At 35.0% G+C, this 18,571-nt stretch overlaps 1 protein-coding gene across 2 annotated transcripts in view; it reads right to left on the bottom strand.

Annotated features, from left to right (window-relative positions):
* Positions 1–18,571, bottom strand: part of ZRANB1 (zinc finger RANBP2-type containing 1) — a 56,323-nt gene that overhangs the window by 11,741 nt on the left and 26,011 nt on the right. For both annotated transcript variants that reach the window (XM_081329552.1, XM_081329553.1), the window contains exons 4-7: positions 9,400–9,587; positions 7,828–7,981; positions 2,516–2,587; positions 177–375 (exon numbers count right to left, since the gene is read on the bottom strand). In XM_081329552.1, the coding sequence (XP_081185678.1) occupies positions 177–375; positions 2,516–2,587; positions 7,828–7,981; positions 9,400–9,587 (613 nt within the window). The remainder of the gene's footprint in view (positions 1–176; positions 376–2,515; positions 2,588–7,827; positions 7,982–9,399; positions 9,588–18,571) is intronic.

The following is an 18,571-nucleotide window of genomic DNA, read 5'->3' as shown; positions in this document are numbered from 1 at the left end:
ATATTTTACGACAGAGTAAGATTGGAAAAGTATGTTGTTATTGCTGTAAAGGACTAGGAAATCTATCCCTCCCAAATCTAAAAGCTTTGGACTTTTGTTTGGGGGGAAAAAGTGGAATAAACTATATTTGTAAAATAAAAGTTATTTGATTGTATAGCAAAACCATTTCCGCTTACCAATGAGAACAATCATGTAAACTGTCATGAAGAGCTTTACGTAGCACCGAATCCTTATCATAAATGCCCCAGGTAGCTTGTAAAACTGAATCAAGCAGGCAATCTCCTGCAGTCCGATTCCAAAGTGCATAAAGTCTACTGTCCAAACGTGTACCCAACTCCAGTGACCAGTTTATAATGGGAGATTCTTCTTCTAGTTCTAAAAAAAACAGAAATAATACCCAATCAGCCATCTTAAATCCAATGATCAAGAGGCAAAACTATTTGGCCACCTTTTATTATTTTTAGATACAGCCGACAAATTGCTTGATTTTTTTTTTCATTCTAGTGACACTTGACAGAACTTTCACCTCCATACCAAAATGACTAAATTTGAGCACTTCGGGTTAAGGCTTTTAAGTAAAACTCTCTTAGCTTCAAGGCAATAGTGGGGAGCTTAGCATCTCCAAATTGCCAGAACTGAAGTCCAGCAAGAAAAAGTTTCTTGCCTGTTTCTTCTTTGCTGTTGTGGCAGTAGCAGGCCTGAGTCCCAGGCGTGCTCAGGAAAAAAAGGCAGAAAGTGGTCAGGGTTGAGTGTTCCGAGGTCTCCGATTCTGCCTTGTGATGCAGCCCCTCTTTCCTCATTTCCAGGTGATTTGTTATAGCAGCTTCTTTCATTTTTCCCTTCCTTCTTTCCCTCTGCTCTTCAGCCATGGTTATTGGGTCCCCATCCTTATAACTAGGTTTCTGAAGGCATGGATGCAAAGAATCTGAGGTCCCTTGCCTCTCCTGTCTCCTCTATCTGCAAAACCCTTATCCCAAGCATTAAACCTCTTTATTTTTCCCACTCTTTTCTGTTTTGGTTTTGTTTACCAACTTGTTTGATTGAAAGTGGTTGAAAATTCAGAAATTTGGGGCTGACCTAATAAAAATATTCCTGAATTTTACATTCTTTTTCTTAGGGTCAATTCATCTACTATCACTTAATGCAGACATGTCAAACACAAGGCCCGGGGGACAGATCCGGCCCGTGAAGTGGTTTCATGCGGCCCGTGAAGCCATCCTGGAAACAGTGAGGGAATGGCCCCCACTGCCTTGGCCCTGAGACCCTCCTTCTGCCAGAGACCCTCAGATCTGTCCCACTCCTGCCCAGGCCCCCATAGGCACCCTTGATGCGAATGATGTAGAGCTGGCCATGCCCACCCAGTAAGCCATATTCACTCTAGCCACGCCCACCCAGTAGGCCACGCCCACCCAGGCCATACCCACCCGGCCCCCTGAGGGCAACCGCAATGCTGATGCGGCCCTCAATGAAATTGAGTTTGACACCCCTGACTTAATGTATTAGTTAACAGGCCCCGTATTATATGGTTTTAAGGATATTTGATGGCCAACCTTATCCTAAATAAATAAACAATTGAAACTCCAATACAATTTTAATCTACCTTAAAATTCTTCTATTCTAAGGTTACTTCAAAGAGCAGCAATTGTGGGGGGAAATCAAATTGCCAACTAAATGAATGATTCTCACTTGCTCGTTATTTTGCACTACTACTGTGTGTATTATTGTAACTGCTTTACTTTACTAACCCTGAAATTTGCCAACCTATCTCGATTCCAATATCTAGCTACTGCTCCAGGGAATGAAAATAGTAAAAAAACAAAATTGAAAGCTTATCCAAAAGCCATCTTACTTAGTTTTTGCTAAGCAGTTTTGTTGGAAAGACATTAGAATGGTCTCCCTAATTTTAAAAAAGGATAATTATAGTTTTATTTATAACTATTCTTGGTATCTATAGCTAACTAGCTAATAAGTTATTCTCTTTTAGATAGCAAGAAAAACAAACATACCTATCTTTTACATTAAACCTATACATCATTAAAATCATTTTGAATTAATTACCAAAGTACAACCATGATGTACAGTTTGACAACTGTAAATGTCTGACCCAATCCCAGCACTGTGTAAAAAGAAATTGTCTCCAAATTAGTTTCTATGTTTTTGTCAATAAATTATAAAATAAATCCTAATGTGTATAACCAACCATTTTTTCTACTTTGATTCTACTTGTCCCTTTCATAAAACTATGAATACCTCAGACATTTTGGGGAAATTTACTGAATTAGACTGCTACCTATACCCTTCTGATAATACATCAAAGAAAAGAACATCAATTTATTCGTCAGTATATATGCAATTTGTGTATTATATTTAATTTTTCCCTACTGTTCTTTAATAGTTCTAGTCTTCCTTTAATTAAGATTCCATAAATCTCACATAAAAACTTTTCCAAAGTAAATTCTAAAGCACAGTTAATAATATCATACTGTGCAAACTATATATTATACCATATATTTACCTTTTTGAACATCCCTATCAAGTACTTCATCGAAAAGCTTCTCTTGAACTGTTGGCGGCAAATCTTCAATATCTATAAAGGAAAACATTTGATTATTACACATCTGACCATAACAATTCACTTAAATGTACAACTTTCTCTACGTTAAAACCTGTTTCACACAATATGATGAACACTCTTCAGAACATACTCATTTTTTCATGCAGTTCTTTTTCTTTCATAACTAAACTCATCAAGTGATACCTGAGGTATCAATGCAATAGTTCCCAACACATATATAAATTTTTATTGTGAACTAACACCAAATAATACAAGTAATGAACTCAAGAATGACTAAAATGTAAAGCAAAATTGCAGAACGTAAGGCTTTAAGGGTGCAGAACCCTGGTGGAACTACCTTTGACCTCCTGAAATTGTCTGCAATAATGTATTTTAATATGACTTAAAACAAAAATATAAAATATATGGGATGCTGGCCCTACTTACATTTTAAAATGCAACTTGAAAAAGACTGTTTTTTTTACTGCTGTAAAAAGATAGTACCTTGATTATTCCTTTTGGATTGCCAGTTCCAAAACCTAAAAAATTACTTCCCCATAGACTTAAAATATTTCTTGCTAAATCTACTCAGGCTATATATTTACTGAATAACATGGCGTACTACAGAATTTGACAATGCAGGATTCTTGTATGAATCTATATACAAATGTTATTGGTTAAAAGTGAAAAATGTTAAGTCCTTAAAATGTAAGCTGCAATTATAATAGTTATGCACTATAAAATAATTCAAACCTTTTCCATTTGTCCTACCTGAATTCCTATTACGCATTAAATAGTAAACATATTTATGCATTTCAATTATATGTTAGACAACCAATATATACAGCAGGTGTTTGATCAGAGTAAACTAATTAAAAAGTATTTTTTTAGTTTATATGATTCCCATGAAATAGTAACATATTTGTGCAGCAAACATAATAAATGACACAATCCTGTTAATTAGAGCTTCTAGATAAAATGAGTTTAGGAAACTAGGCTTGAAAATTCTATTAAGACACTCAGTAGAAAGTAACATTATTCTTGCTCCCTTTCCTGGCCCACCCGACTTAGCAAAAGAGATGCACCAAAAATAATTATTTTCACTTAGTAGTGTAGCCAAATTGTTTTGCATTACATACTCTAATGAATCAGAACAAATTAAGTATAATTGTAAAATTGAAGAGGTATTCTGCTTTCAAAGCCTCTTCCAAATACACTTTTTCAACAAAAATATATGATAACTCAAATATAATGAGTTTATACTGATGAAATTACTTTTTACAAATAATCTGAAAACATGAAAACAAAATACTTGCTATAGTCATAGTACAGGTTACAAATAGAATGCCTATTTAAGCTCTGTTGAACTGGGGGAAAAAATTAATCTCCTGAGACTAGGCTTGCCATGGAGTACCTGAAGAAAAGCTCCAAATGAAAATCGTTCTCCTCATGTCAGTCTACATGGAATAACAGACAAGAATACTGGAACTCCAATGTAGAGCAGGATTAAGAAACAACTGATAGAAGAGGATGCACGAGGAAGGGGGCATATTTCTAAATAATTATACAGATATATTTTATATGTTATACCTTGAGTTGAGTTGTCACCTAACTTCTTGGCCCAAATGCCTGGGAAAACGGCCAATTCTTCAGAGTCTTATGTAGGACTAACATGGTTCCCCAACCCCCGGTCCATGGACCAGTACCAAGCTGTGGCATGCCAGCAACCGGTCCACAGAAACAAGCAAAGCCGCTTCCACGGGATGCAGGCAGCACACAAAACCACACACCAGTCTGCGGAAAAACTCTCTCCACGTAACCGGTCTCTGGTCTAGGGATTGGTGTTCTATAGAACAAGACCTGCCACAGAAAAGGTATGACACTCAAGTCCAAAAGATGACATTGTTTAATAGAAGGGACCCAGAGCACGGCCTCTCTGCTAGATCCAGTTGTGCCAAGTTGAAACAATGGGAGAGAGGCAGACACATAACCTGGGATGGTTAGGATGGTGGTTAAACCTCTTTGGGAGGTTTTTGTTTTTTTAATCCTTTTGTTCTTTTTCGTTTTATGGGGTTGATCTTTCAGATGGTTATATTCCCCTTTCTTGGATATATATTGTTTTCTTTTAATTTAAATGTTTTGGGCTCTGGTTGCATTTGCAGAAAACTGACCAAATAAATCCACACTAATTGATAATGCTACATGGAATATAGGTAACACTGGCTGGGAACTTTTTTCCCCCCTCAGCCTTGTCAATAGCTAGCCCAAGGAAAATCTGGGCAAAACTAAGACAAATGAGGAGGGATTTCCTCCCTAGATGTAAGACTAAGCCCTGCTTTCCATCTCAAAAAGGTCAAGTTAACCTTTTACTGATAGGTCCACTTTCAGTGACTGAGAATTGACTGGAATTATGCCCCTACCATAAGCAAGGAATGCTGCAAGTAACATGAATATGAGTAGAAGTGATAGCCTAATCTATTATTTTTGTCTTATTAAACACTGTTGTGTGACTCCTAGGTTGACAAAGCTACGGAGGGTACCTTTATTTTCATAGGACCATTGATTGATGTGAAGGATTTGGGGAGGGGAGGGGAGAGGAGAGGAGAGGAGAGGACCCTGCATGTGAAAACAGGTGATCCTTATTTAACAAACTTCCATTCATGTTTCAGTTACAACCAGTCTCTGAAATTCTGGCCATCACACGGCTCCAGAAGTCATACAGTGTGATTTGCAATCTTCCCACAAGCAAAATCAATGGGAAAGCCAGCAGGAAGTCAGAAATCCTGATCAGAATCCCTGCAGACCTTGCTTAAAAATGACAATTGTAGACTGCCAGAATTGCTGTCACTAAGCAGTGTGATCGCATGACATTGTGCTTTATGAGTGCACTGCTTAGTGATGGAAATTCTGGTCCCAATTACTATTGTTAAGCAAGAACCACCTGTATTCATCTTCCAATAAAATTAACAGAATGTCAATGTATGGAAAGAAGATCTGGAAGCTACATGTGACAGAGTGAAAACGAATTACAATATACCAAAAATATGTACAGTTAAAGAAATTATGAGTTTAAAAAGGGAGCTTGATAAGAATGAAGAGAAACAGGTTGTGAATGAGGGGGGAAATTATACAGAATGATTGCTGAATGTGGATGAGAGAGGTATTATATAATGTGAATAGATAAGAAACTGGTACAGATAGTCCTCAATTTACGAGCATAATTAAGCCCAAAATTTATGTTGCTAAGTGAAACATTTGTTAAGTGAATTTTGCCCCACTTTGTGACTTTTCTTGCCACCTTTGTTAAGTAGCTGTAGCTGTTAAGCTAGTAACACAATGGGGAATCTGGCTTCCCTATTGATTTTGCTTGTTACAAGGTTGCAAAAGATGGTCATATAACCCCAGGATGGTCATATAACCTCAGCCATCATAAATATGAGTCAGCTGCCAAGCATCTGAATTTTGATCACATGACCCTGGGCATGCTGCAACAGTTGTAAGTGTGAAGAACGGTCATAAGTCACTTTTTTCAGTGCCAGTGTAACTTCAAAAGGTCACTACACGAACTGTTGTAAATTGAGAGCTACCTGTAGTTGAAAGAATATAGTCAAAGAGAACACACAAATAGTTAAAATTTAAACAGTAATAAGTCACACAGATTTGCTTCCATCATCCCGCTCTGAATAGGCTTTTGACAGCCCTTCAAAGACTGGATAATACTGAATACCAAACTGAAGCTATCGTCCTATCCAGGAACAGAAAAGTCCTGATAGCAAAAGGAACATGGCTATTTATACATTTTAACCTTCCCAAAGTTTTGAAAGATGTTTTTTAAAAGTTAGGCACAAGGTACTCCAATCCGTTCTATTACAGGAAGGACTTACCCAATTCCCATTAATGGAAGGAAACTGCCGACCTGTCCAAGGTGGTCTTTCCTGCAATTTTAACATGCTACTGTTTGGTGACATCTTCCAGAAAAGATAGTAATATATTACACACATTTTGTTCTTTTAGACTCCCATTGTGGTAATGTTAACACAATAGCTAGGTTTTGTGTAGCTACAGTGAAAATGCAGCAACAAATGGTGCAAATGTGATAAATATAGCACTTGGGACTTAGAATACTAATTCTATTTTAATAATTTGAGATTTTTTATTCATTTGCTTTGTTTCAAGATAAGAATAATAAAACTATCTTTGTAGCAGTCAGTTTCTGTTCAAAGCTTACAACCTAAAAACCACAGCAATTGTTTTAAAAAATAATCAAAGGGGGGGATGGAAATAAATAGTGACAAAAGAGGAGAATACACATATAAGTCGTGTGTGTGTGTGTGTGTGTGTGTGTGTGTGTGTGCGCGCGCGCGTGCGCATGGCACCTTACAATTACAATTATTAATCACTGGGCAGATTAAACTCTAGTTTCCTTCAGGATGTTATTTGCATATCCAAACTACATCTACTTCATTATATAAATCATATGGTACATCAATAGTTTCCTATTCCACTATCTCACCAATTTCAGTCACAACTGAAATTTCTTTCAAAGAAAATCTGAACCTGCACTGATTACACAATCACAAAAATCCTTTGTCATGCAGCAGTAGTCCTTACAACAGGTAGTTCTTACAATCACAATTGGAACCAGAGCTTCCATCACGAGTCATTGTGGTAGGACTCTATTTTACAATAATTTTTACAGCAATCATTAAGCAAATCACTGCAATTGTTAAGCAAATCACATATTCATTAACCAAATCCTGTTTCCCCACTGGGCATTTGGTCACAAATTACAGTGTGTTGCACATGGTTGTAAATGCAAGCCATTTGACAAATTTCCAAATTGCAATCAAATGACTGCAGATTGATACAAAGATCCTAAGTGCAATTCAGGTCAAAAGTCACTTTTTCCAAACTCATTGTAAGCTCAAACTGTTATTAAATGAATGTTTATAAGTCAAAGACTATCCATATTCATCAGCCAATAACAAAGCATAGATATTTCAGATATTATCCCAACAGGTATCAGAATTTGAAACAGATTGTAACACTTGCATAATCTATTTACTAATAATTCTAATCAAACATTAAAAGATCACCAAAGAAATTCTAAATTCTATTATAAATGGTATTAATTAACCTTGTTTGGTATCTTCACATGAAAGAATGGTTAATGAAAGTTCTACCATAACACTCACAGAAAAAAATCAGAAGTTGGCACTTTTATACACTCTTTAAACCAGTTAAAGTACAAATTAATAGCATCTCGTAATTACCAGCAGGTAACGTAAACGTAACAAGGTCAGTTAGGAAATAGCAAGCAAAATCTCCCTTCCGTTGATGAAGAGATGCAGCAATTTCACGCCGGATTTGTTCAGTAAGCTCTGGGCACACCATAGCAGGAATGCACTTAGCTGCATGCTGGGACACCTGTAAGATGATATTTAATTACTTTATTTGCTTTAAAAGATAAAAGTATTACATATACAAAAACATACATCATGAGATTTCTATTTCTACAGACACTTTTCAATCAACTCAGAAACAAGAATCAACAAGATACATTATTTGAAGTATTTAGGTAAGAACAATTAAGAGACAATCCCACCTACTCCTCCCCTCTTCCCTCATTTTTTAACTATATTTCAGTTGTGATTTCCATTTTTATTGTTTTAGAAATATTTATCTTTTAGGATTTTAATGTTTTAGTGCTGTAAGCCTCCCAGAGTTGTTTCAATACAAGATGGGCAGCAAATAAATTTAATAAAATTTATGCTCAAATCTCCACTCTGGAAATAATATATATATATAATTTATCTGAGCTTTTTTCTGTTTGAAGAAATTAATTTATCTGAGCTTTCTTCTGTTTGATTGCAAAAGCCCATAACAGGAAATTATACCATAAAGTTTGAAAACTTTTGTGATATATAAATTAAAAATTAATTATTTTTACCAAGCCCTAATATCACAAAAACCATTTATTTCATTCATTTGGTGGTGATAGTCTCACAAATTAATTTGATTTGAAAGTCATAGTTATGCCAAAATTTGAGAATCGCTATTGTGTTCTACGAGATAATAAAATTTTGATTTTTTAATAATGCTTAAACACTACTTTGAGAGACAATGCTGAACAGTGATTAAATGATGGACTACACTAGAAATAAATAGAATTATCTGTGTCAGCCTTACTTGGCCCAAATAGGTACACAGGTAGTCCTCAATTTACGACTGGTCTCTTAAAGACCATTTAAAATTATGACGGGCCCTGAAGGGCTGTATAAGCACTTTTTGCCATCATAAGATGTCACTTCCATCCCTCCAGTGGTCATGTGACCACATTTTGGGAGCACGCCTAATATTAAGGCATCTAAGAAAACTTTTTGTTTCCCAGAGTTCCCAAATAGCACAATACTGAGAGATATGTGTTTTCTACAGTGTTATTACATGGTCTGCACAAATCCTTCTGAGAGATTTTTTTTCTTTAAAACATAGAAAAGCACATTCAAAGCATCTCTTTTTAGACCCAGGCTGCTGCTTAAAAAGTAACTGTTTACTTCATTTTTTTGCCTTCCTTCATCCCTTGCAAAGAATTTCCACTTCCCTAGAGTGCATTAGAGTTCCCATTAGCTCCATGTAGAAGAAAATTAGTCACAAAAGATCAGCACTTTTTCTGATTCAGAAAATAAGCTATATTACAAATTAAGTGAAAAATTGTGCTAATCAAAGAAAATTGTCTAATTTTTAGTCTAATTTTTTAAGGAGCTCACTCTGAACTTTTAACCAATACTGGCACCCAGATTCATTTAGTCCAGTGAATTAACTAATGAGCAGTAATGAAAACTCACCTCTGTAAGCAGAACTGCTAACATATCTTGTCTCTGAAAACGTATTGCAAGGTGAACTAGCGTGTATCCCACATCAAAAGCAGAAGGCCGATTTAACAAGCGTACTTCATCTGCAGTAAGCTGCCGTGCAATATCTCCTCCCGATGATTTATAAGCTTCAATAGCAGCTAGATCGCCTTCTACTACCCCTGCAGACATGGAAAATGTATCAGAAATTTTATTTTTTATTTTTTAAAATTTCTAATTAGAATTTTATTTTCAGATTCTCAGAATCCTGTTTAGGGGAGTAAATGTAGTTGTAATTAAATGAAAGCTTCACTGATAACAGATAATATGCACACAGTGCTGCAATAAGATTTTTTCCCTACATTGTCTCTGAAAGTGTAGGTCATTTGATACCTCTCTAGGAGACAGAATGCAAACTGCCTCTTTGCAATTTGTGTGTGTTTCAATTTCATCTAAACATGATAGTTTAAGAATAAATCCACTTATACATACTACATGACTACTGTGAAAAGAACTTAAACATCATGTATTAAAAATTGTTTCTTAATAACAAATCTGCCTGCACTAACAATATGTCAACTAAGAAAGTATTTGAAATTGACTTTAGAAGCACTCTGCTGGATTATCCAACCCTCATCATACTTATTTAAATGAGTTAATATGAAATCCTGTATCAACTTGCCTAGGGAGATTTCACAACCGCCTGCATATAGCTTGAATATGGCTAAGTTGACCATGATGCCATATAATTTACTGAATTCTTGTCAATCACAGGATACAACCTTTTGAGAGGTTTTTTCCCCTCCTATTTGTATTCCAAAATACAAATTGCCCTCCATTTCGCCCTCTCAACATTTTGATGGACTTATATTGGAATAAGCATCTGACGTGTCCAAGATTACATACTGAATTTAATGATTAAATGGCGATGGAACTTCAAAGTCCTAATCTTGTCGGAAACAACTAGATCACAATAAGAAAATTGCCACTTTCCTGAATTCTCCTCTGCAAAAATAAAGATTTAGCAACAGACACGACAGCTAAATATCAGGGATTTAGATTACTGAGCATGAGGTTAGATTTAAAAGCTGACATGTTCCATTCTAACTCAATGATTCTAAAATAAAGGTCACATGTCTTAGTACTACATATTGACTGAAGGTATAAAAATATGCCATTTCAAAATATGAGTTTAGAAAAACAACCATCCTGTATTACAAGAAGCCGACTGATACAAAAGTGATGCATTACCTGGAAAAAGATATCAACTTGTCATAGCTTTGTCTCACAAAGGATGCATCCAGTCAGTACATGCATCCATAAAAACAAAATGTCAAGACTGAGGAAAAACTAAGAAAAAAATGCTATTTAAGCAATGACTTACGAATGGAAGATACTTCTTGATTAACTCTTTGAGAAGTGCTAAGTTATGAATAAGACAGTAAATGAGTGGATTTTATTACAGATTCATTTTAATACAGTCCCCAAGATTCCAAGAGTATAGTAAACTGTTTAAAGAAAGAATAAATTTGATCTTTATGTAGGTTATTTTTTTAAGTCTTGTTCATTTTTTTAATGGGAATAGACTTCAAGAAATCAAAAATTCTGGTTCAAGGGAAATGAGAATCTTCTCTTCCCACAAAATAAAGTAACTGCTGGAGAGAAGTTCTACTCTAGTATTATAGTAATCTGAAAGAGAAATAAAAGTAAATTGGACTAAGTGCCAAAATGGACAAGAGAGACAATAAGAAATGAGCAAATTCTTTATGAAAAAAATACCTTAATGGGAGCAGATGATATGAATCCTAAAATCCTAACATATATAATAGAATGTTGAAGAAGCTGACTATCAAAATTCACCTTTTTTTGCAACTGAACAATCATACTTTGCCTTAGTAAGTATTATAAATATTTTTAAGAGTGTTGGATTTGCAGATTTTGAAAAACCAATACTAATCTTTACTTAAGTGTCTTTTCCCACAGGTTCTCAATAAAAAAAACGTATAGATACCACATTCAGCACTAGCTAAGAACCTAAACAAAATATAATTTACTAAAGATTGTTAATTAATGGCTTCACAGCATGGACAAGGGAGGGAGCAATCATAAGAACAGAGCACCCAGAAAGTTTGCATATATTTGAACTTATTCAGACAATGGCAGAAATACTTCAGTCAGGCCACTGGAAGAACACGGAAGTAAAGCTCAAGTGGAAAACTACGTGCAGCTGTTTTGTGTCAGGTTAGTAGTATTATTTCTAAAACATTGTGGGAAGCACATATGTTATCCATATCAAGGGCACTTATACATTTTAGGTTGTCTAAAAGGCTCTCTTTTAATTGCTTAAGTTAAAACAATTAAAATTGTGTTTTAAAATTGTCTATTTAACAGAGTATGAACCTAACAGAAGATGACCTCTTTATTTGTTAGTGAACTATAACAAAGTTCTTCGCCAATGTATTATCAATGTAGTCCCAAGTTATTTACTAACAGACATCCACAGTGAAAATTTTGGTGGCAAATGCCCCTATTTTTTTCCCTATCCTGCAGCTGGCAGAGTCCATATACTAAAGAAAACCCTATTCAGTTCCTTCCTATTCAGTTTCCCAAGCTAAAGGGAAGCTCAGATTGTAGCACCAGATGCTGTTCTGCTCACCATAATCAATTTTACCCAACTGATGTCCAAATAAAAATGATATGAGCAATTCCACTTGCAAAGAAACTTGCAAAGTCATCCAACAGGATGGAAGACATTTAGCCCCATTTATCATTACCTAAAAAGGTCCAAGTCACTCTGAATAGGACTACCAAGTGAGAATCCACAGGTTCAAAAAAAGTGGAGAAAAGGTGATCTTTTGTTTCTCTTCTTGTTACCATATAGGCTTGAATGTTCAGCTATTTCATTTTGCACTTAATTGCTAGATTGCAGAAAAATGAAACAAATTTCAATATAGTAGTTCCTTGTAAAACATATATAGAGTTGTGTAGAGATATACAATCCATTTTAAAAACCATCTCTGTTTGGCATAAATGCCAAAAGAGAAAAAGTAATCTTCTAAAGAACAGCAATTTAACATCTTCATTCAGGCTGGAATGCTAACTTAAAAACCCATACAATTTACTCTTGAACCACAACTCACTATACATCTGAAACCCAAGAAACACAACAAAGTGGACAACTAAAACACACGTAGTATTTGCTAAAAAAAAGATTTGCTTCAAGAAACATCTGACTCCAAAACTATCCAAATAAAACTCCCTTTTCTTATAACCAATTATGGATTATATTCACAGTAAAATGAATTCCTGCTGGAATAACAGAGATGAGTGGTAGAGAAAACTGGCACAAAAATGCTGGACAAGGCACAAACAAGAATACGGAAATTTGTTTTTATCCTCATGAAATAAAGCAGATTAAGTACGGCACACATTTCTTGTCCTATTTTTTTTCCATTTATATACCTACTTCCTTGAACGCTAAGGCACTCTCAGAAACTGTGGGAAACCAGTCACTAAAGAGTGTGAAAATCTATTTCACAAATAATTCAAACATCACTTTCAAAATAATCCAATACAAACCTAAATTACATGTTACTCACAGTTACTGAAGTCAAACCTAAGCTGAAAAAGACACCTGAAATATGGAAAAATAACAAAGAAACACTGTTAATCCTTCTTTCCTTCTAATCTTTACCTTTTCCAGCAAAGATTCCTATCTCCCCCTGCTGTTTTTATATTGGATCACTGGATTACATATTATATTTCAGACAATATGAAACTTCTTACATAGGATGATAGGTCTTGCACAATCCATGGCCAATTGAACTGAACAAATTCATTAGAGAGATTTAACAGTTCAAAACCTTTATAAGTCTCCTATTTCAGCAATCTGCCTCTACAACTAACTAGAATAATATTTTTATTGGCATGTAAATCACACTATGTGTCTGATTGGGTTATTTCAGTCTTCTGTTAAAGAATATGATCCTTTTTGAAATGTATAGAATTGCAACCAGTTAACATGCAGCACATATAAATTCTGTCCAATACCAAAAGATGTACAGAAGCAAGTATACTGAAGAATTGCACATACTGTAGTTATGGTTAGAAATAGTAAAGGTAAAATTGGAAGCAGGGAACAAACCAATTCACTCTTTTATCTGCCTCAAATGCCTATTCAAATCATATAATTATTTGTTAGAGGAAAGTAACTTCCTTAACTTCATACTCCATTTGCATCCTGGAGACGCAACTCATTATAGGTTTGGTGGTTTGGTTAAAGAAGGGATTATCTAGAATAGAATGCAATTTTACAAAGAAGAATGAAGGACCCATAGATACATATTTGTGTTTATGTACACAAACAGGAACTACTTAGCCAAGCAAAGTACTGAACTGTGCACCAGAAATTTTTCTCCAAGGATTTTTGGACAATGTCAGTTTTCTAGATCATTTGAATCTAGTTTCAGGTTGGTTAAAGAACAAAAACTGCTTTGGTCATGTCGCTGAACAATCTACACTAAAACCTAAACAAAAATATTATGCTCTCTGAGTGATTCAGGAATGTCTGATTATGATTAGCCATAGTATCTCTTCCATAGTATCTGGGATGAGATCCAGAGGAAATCTTTTATGAAGGCTCCAATCTTTTCTGAAGGTAGGTTGAAAATGGAAATGCTGAGATGATTGTCACCGGATTATCATTTCTTTTAGAGTTTAGTTGCTTCCACCTGGCATCTGGGCTTTACTGATTTCATTACTATAATAATGATTAACTCTATTGTGCCTTTCCATCCAAATACAAAGAAACTGTTCAAAGATCATGTTTCATGTTGGAAATTACAGCGTCAACAAACTAGAGGCTGTTTCTAAATCTTTTGGACAATACAGAGGGCATGAACATAAATGACATCAGTGGATCAACCAAACTAATTACTGGAAAACCAATCTTGTCAAACATTTTACTTCAGAGATTCTCAACATCTGGGGTCTAGTGGGCACATCTGAAAAAATGGTCGTTAAGATGGGTATGGCCAATCACAAAACATTTATAAACTCATTTTAAAAAAATTTAAGAATGCTTTTGCGGTCCATGGAAATATAGGCTATGACTTGGGGCTAATATTTTGCAAACTAAAACAATTTAAAAAAAATAAAATCAGATAGATCACTGAGTTTTTCAGACACCACAAAATATGTTGTAAGGACCATTATTCTGAATTACATACTTATTTTCCATTTAAACAATTGTAGCCTACTATTCAACCTTCATAAACTTCAGATGGCCCAAAATGTTGCAGCTGAAGTACTGATGGCAACATTTTTAGGGAGCAAGATGTTCTGAAAGGCACTGAAAACCTGGCTATTCTCCCAGATCTTGGAGGAGGTTGTTTTTGAGTCCTGTAAGAATTTGTTCTGTCCTGTATTATTTTTTCTGGATACACATCCTCTGTTACTCTATTACATCAATAAATGTAAATAAATGAATAGTGATTTGATATTATTTGTGTTCAATATCCAGTTCTGAATACAACCATCTTCCGAGTAAGACCACTTACTCTCACACATTATTCTCTCTGGATTTTAAGTTTTTCATCTGACAATTTCAAGTGGATATTTAGGGAGATGAAGAGGGAAGAACATTATCATAATACCTCCAGATCTGGAGGCCCTTACTACTTAAAAGATGAGGCTAGCACTCTCTTTCCCTCAAGAAATTATATTTATTAATGCAAGCTATTTGTGTTTAAACAGATTCATTGGCCAAGTTTGGTTGAGATTTATTTTTACTGATAAGTTTTAATTGTATTTTAATTGCTTTCTGTCTATTTTAATCGTAATTCTGATTTTATTTTACTTGATGTATTTTATTATCATTAGCCACTATAAGACTGAAGAGGAGAAATATAAAATAAATAATTAAATTGCTGATGTCAATTCAATTATTTTAACTTCTGGCTTGCAAACTTCACATTATTCTGCAGTATATACAAAACACATGACAAATGAAGATGACGACTGCCTGTTCTCACACCTCATCTTCCAATCTTCAATATAACAGCTTACAAAACTAATTTAATCTTTGATGATTCTTAGTATGTACAATTCTGCCATTTATTCAATGTAGCTTTAGGAGGGGATCCTTCCATCTTTGTTACCAGATGATCCCCTTTGTGAATGGCTCCCAGAAGTTACAGAAGTTCAGAAAAAAAGCAAAAATAGCAAGCCTTCTAGCAGAGACAGTTACACCAGAAATCCTAAAATCCAGGCTCACCTGACATATGTCTGTGCCAACCCTTCGCTTCACCACCATAAGTAACTCTTTCCTGATACTAAAAGGGTGGTTTAATTTGATCATTCTTCTGATATTATAGAAAAGGGGACAACACTGAATCAACAAATTGCTGCCCTGGCTCTTAAGTACGGTAATCATAATTAGTAAATTATACGTCTAGGATTTGTATTAATACACATCTTGACTGGATGCAAAAGGGTCTTAGCCCCAGAGCATGCAGGGTTTGGGCCTGATTATTCAACCATGGACCAGTACAGAATATTATATTATCTAGCCAAAAAATACCATAACTTTCTCAAAGGTGGTCCTTGTGTTGCTTTCATAAATCTAAAGGTGCCCTTTTACTCTTATACATATGACAAATTCTGAAGAAATTAACTACCACATTGATTTTTTGTTTTCTTAAATTGGCAAAAACCATTACATTCAGACACCAATATACAAAGGAGATCTTTTTCTATAATACAATTTTAGCCCCATTGTTGTATAATCTATATATTAATTATAGGGTGAAATTCAAAAATTCTGTTTGCTAAACCAGAATTTCTCTCTTACCCACTGCCCTGTTCCTATTCTTCTCTTTGTCAAGTGGATGCCTTGAAGCCTGTGTAGGTGGCCTCAAAGCATCTTACTACTGACATAGCGAACAGGCTGAGATCAATTTCTTGAAGAAGAAAAATCTTAACATTTTCCAGAAAGGATTTCAAGTCCCCAATTATCCAGAAGGTTAACAAGTAGATCTATTGAGTCATCATAACCTTTAAATGTACAGGCATCCACTTTCAATCATCAACTCACAGGATCAATCAAGTAAAGGACCTTTATATAAGAGCCCAAACAGCATCTTTTGCAATTATAAAATATATATTTCACATAGCTCTGTACAGCAACTGTCAAATTATTTAAGGCTAAAGTGCTGGCTCAATGTTACATGGTGCCTGGTTATGAATTTCTAACGAAGTTTTTAGATTAGAGGTTATCCAATCCACATTTTTAAAGATTATAAATCAGGGGTCCTTTATTCCATCCTTAACTCCCTTATCTGACTGGAATTAGGCTGCATCTCCTTAGGAGTCTATTGAAGCTCTGTCACGTCAGATACGAGTTGAAACTAGTTTGGGGGAAATGTCTTTGGCCCACCTCATCTTACTAGATAGGTCTGAATCTTCCATAAGAAGATTGGTGGAGCAGTGGGCTAATGCCTCCTTAAGTAACACCAGCTGCCGGCAATTAGTGCAGGTTCGCATCCCACCAGGCTCAAGGTTGACTCAGCCTTCCATCCTTCCGAGGTAGGTAAAATGAGGACCCAGATTGTTGGGGGCAATTAAGCTGACTTTGTAATAATGCCGCTTGGGGTGTGTGTGAAAACCCTAATAAGCAGGCATATACATAGAATGAAGGCTACTGCTAAGCTTGTAAGCCGCCCTGAGTCTTCGGAGAAGGGCGGGATATAAATGGAATTAAAAATAAAATAAATAAATAAATAAAATTCACTAAGAAGACAAATATTACTCTGGCTTACAGCAGGTTTTCTTTTCTAGCATTAGCTGGTCTTACTGTGTGAAGACATAAATTACCCTTCAGTAGACGATCTGGGATCTAGATCTCCCAAACAGGTAGAACCAGAGTTTCCCATTTCCATTAAAACTCAGTAATGCCCTCCCCCTCCATTCCCAGATACTTTGTCAACATTTCATACAGAAGAAGCCTCACTTTGAACTAAATCAGTGAATTATCTATAAGGGTAAACAATACCAGTATGGACTATTAAAAAAATCATACTTATAATATGATCTGGTATAGAAGTAGAAACACCTGTACTGCCAGAAAACATTTATACAATAAGTGGAGGAAAGCACTCATAACACCAATTGTTAGAAATCTTAAATTGCTCTTCTGACCAGGAAGTTATTTTTCTCATGCACAATAAGTATTTAGGTATTTGCAGTAAGGTTTCTACATTTTTAACATTTCAAATGTGGAATTCATCTGGTACCTACTTTATACGACTAATTGCTTCAGAATTTTCTGTATAAATACGGTTTTGTTATTTTATATGGCTTTATGTTTGATGTCTTGTAATACTCTCTTCTTTTAAATGTTGGTCAGATATAAATATTTTTTCCATTTATTCTATTCTATATTGATATTATAAATGAAACATTGATTAGATACAATAGTGCATAAAAGTTGGAGAATCCCAATGAATTTTCAATATTTAGCTCTAAATATAACCTAAAATGTGATTTTTTTTCCTCCACACAAGTCCTAAAACTAGATAAAGAGAAGCCAATTAAACAAATAAGTCAGAACATTATACTTGTCCATTTATTTACTGAGAAAAATGATCCAAAGCTACATAGATGTGCATAGCAAAAACACCTATCTAGTTTTAGGATTTTTGTGGACAATAAACCATGATTTAGATCATATTTATGCAGAAATACTGAAATTCAATTGGGTTCATAAATTTTCAAGTATCACTGTACATAAAAATGGATTGAATTATTTTTCTTTATAAATTAAGCGAACACTGTCACTTTATATATTATTTACGAGAACAACAATGTCAAGTACAAGCAACCAGAGCCATTCATAAATAGCAAAAGCTAGCAACTTTATTGTTCTTTATTTAGTTACAAGAATCTCCCCAGACTGCTTGCTTTCCACTGAGAATGACCAAATAAATCTCCAAAGGATCTTGGGGGAGATCTAACTTATACCTCTTGCGGCTGCACAAGAATTCTAAGCTAAGCCTACACTTGACTCCCCCTTCCAGCCTAGCTGGCAGTTTCCCAACATACAACTTTATTTTTTGTTAGATTCATATCCTATCCACATTATCAATTCAGCGCTAAAATGGAAACAACA

The sequence above is a fragment of the Vipera berus genome (genome assembly GCF_964194415.1).
Source record: "Vipera berus genome assembly, chromosome: 5".
NCBI classification, from domain to species: Eukaryota; Metazoa; Chordata; class Lepidosauria; order Squamata; family Viperidae; genus Vipera; species Vipera berus.
This window is presented reverse-complemented; position numbering and strand designations above follow the sequence as displayed.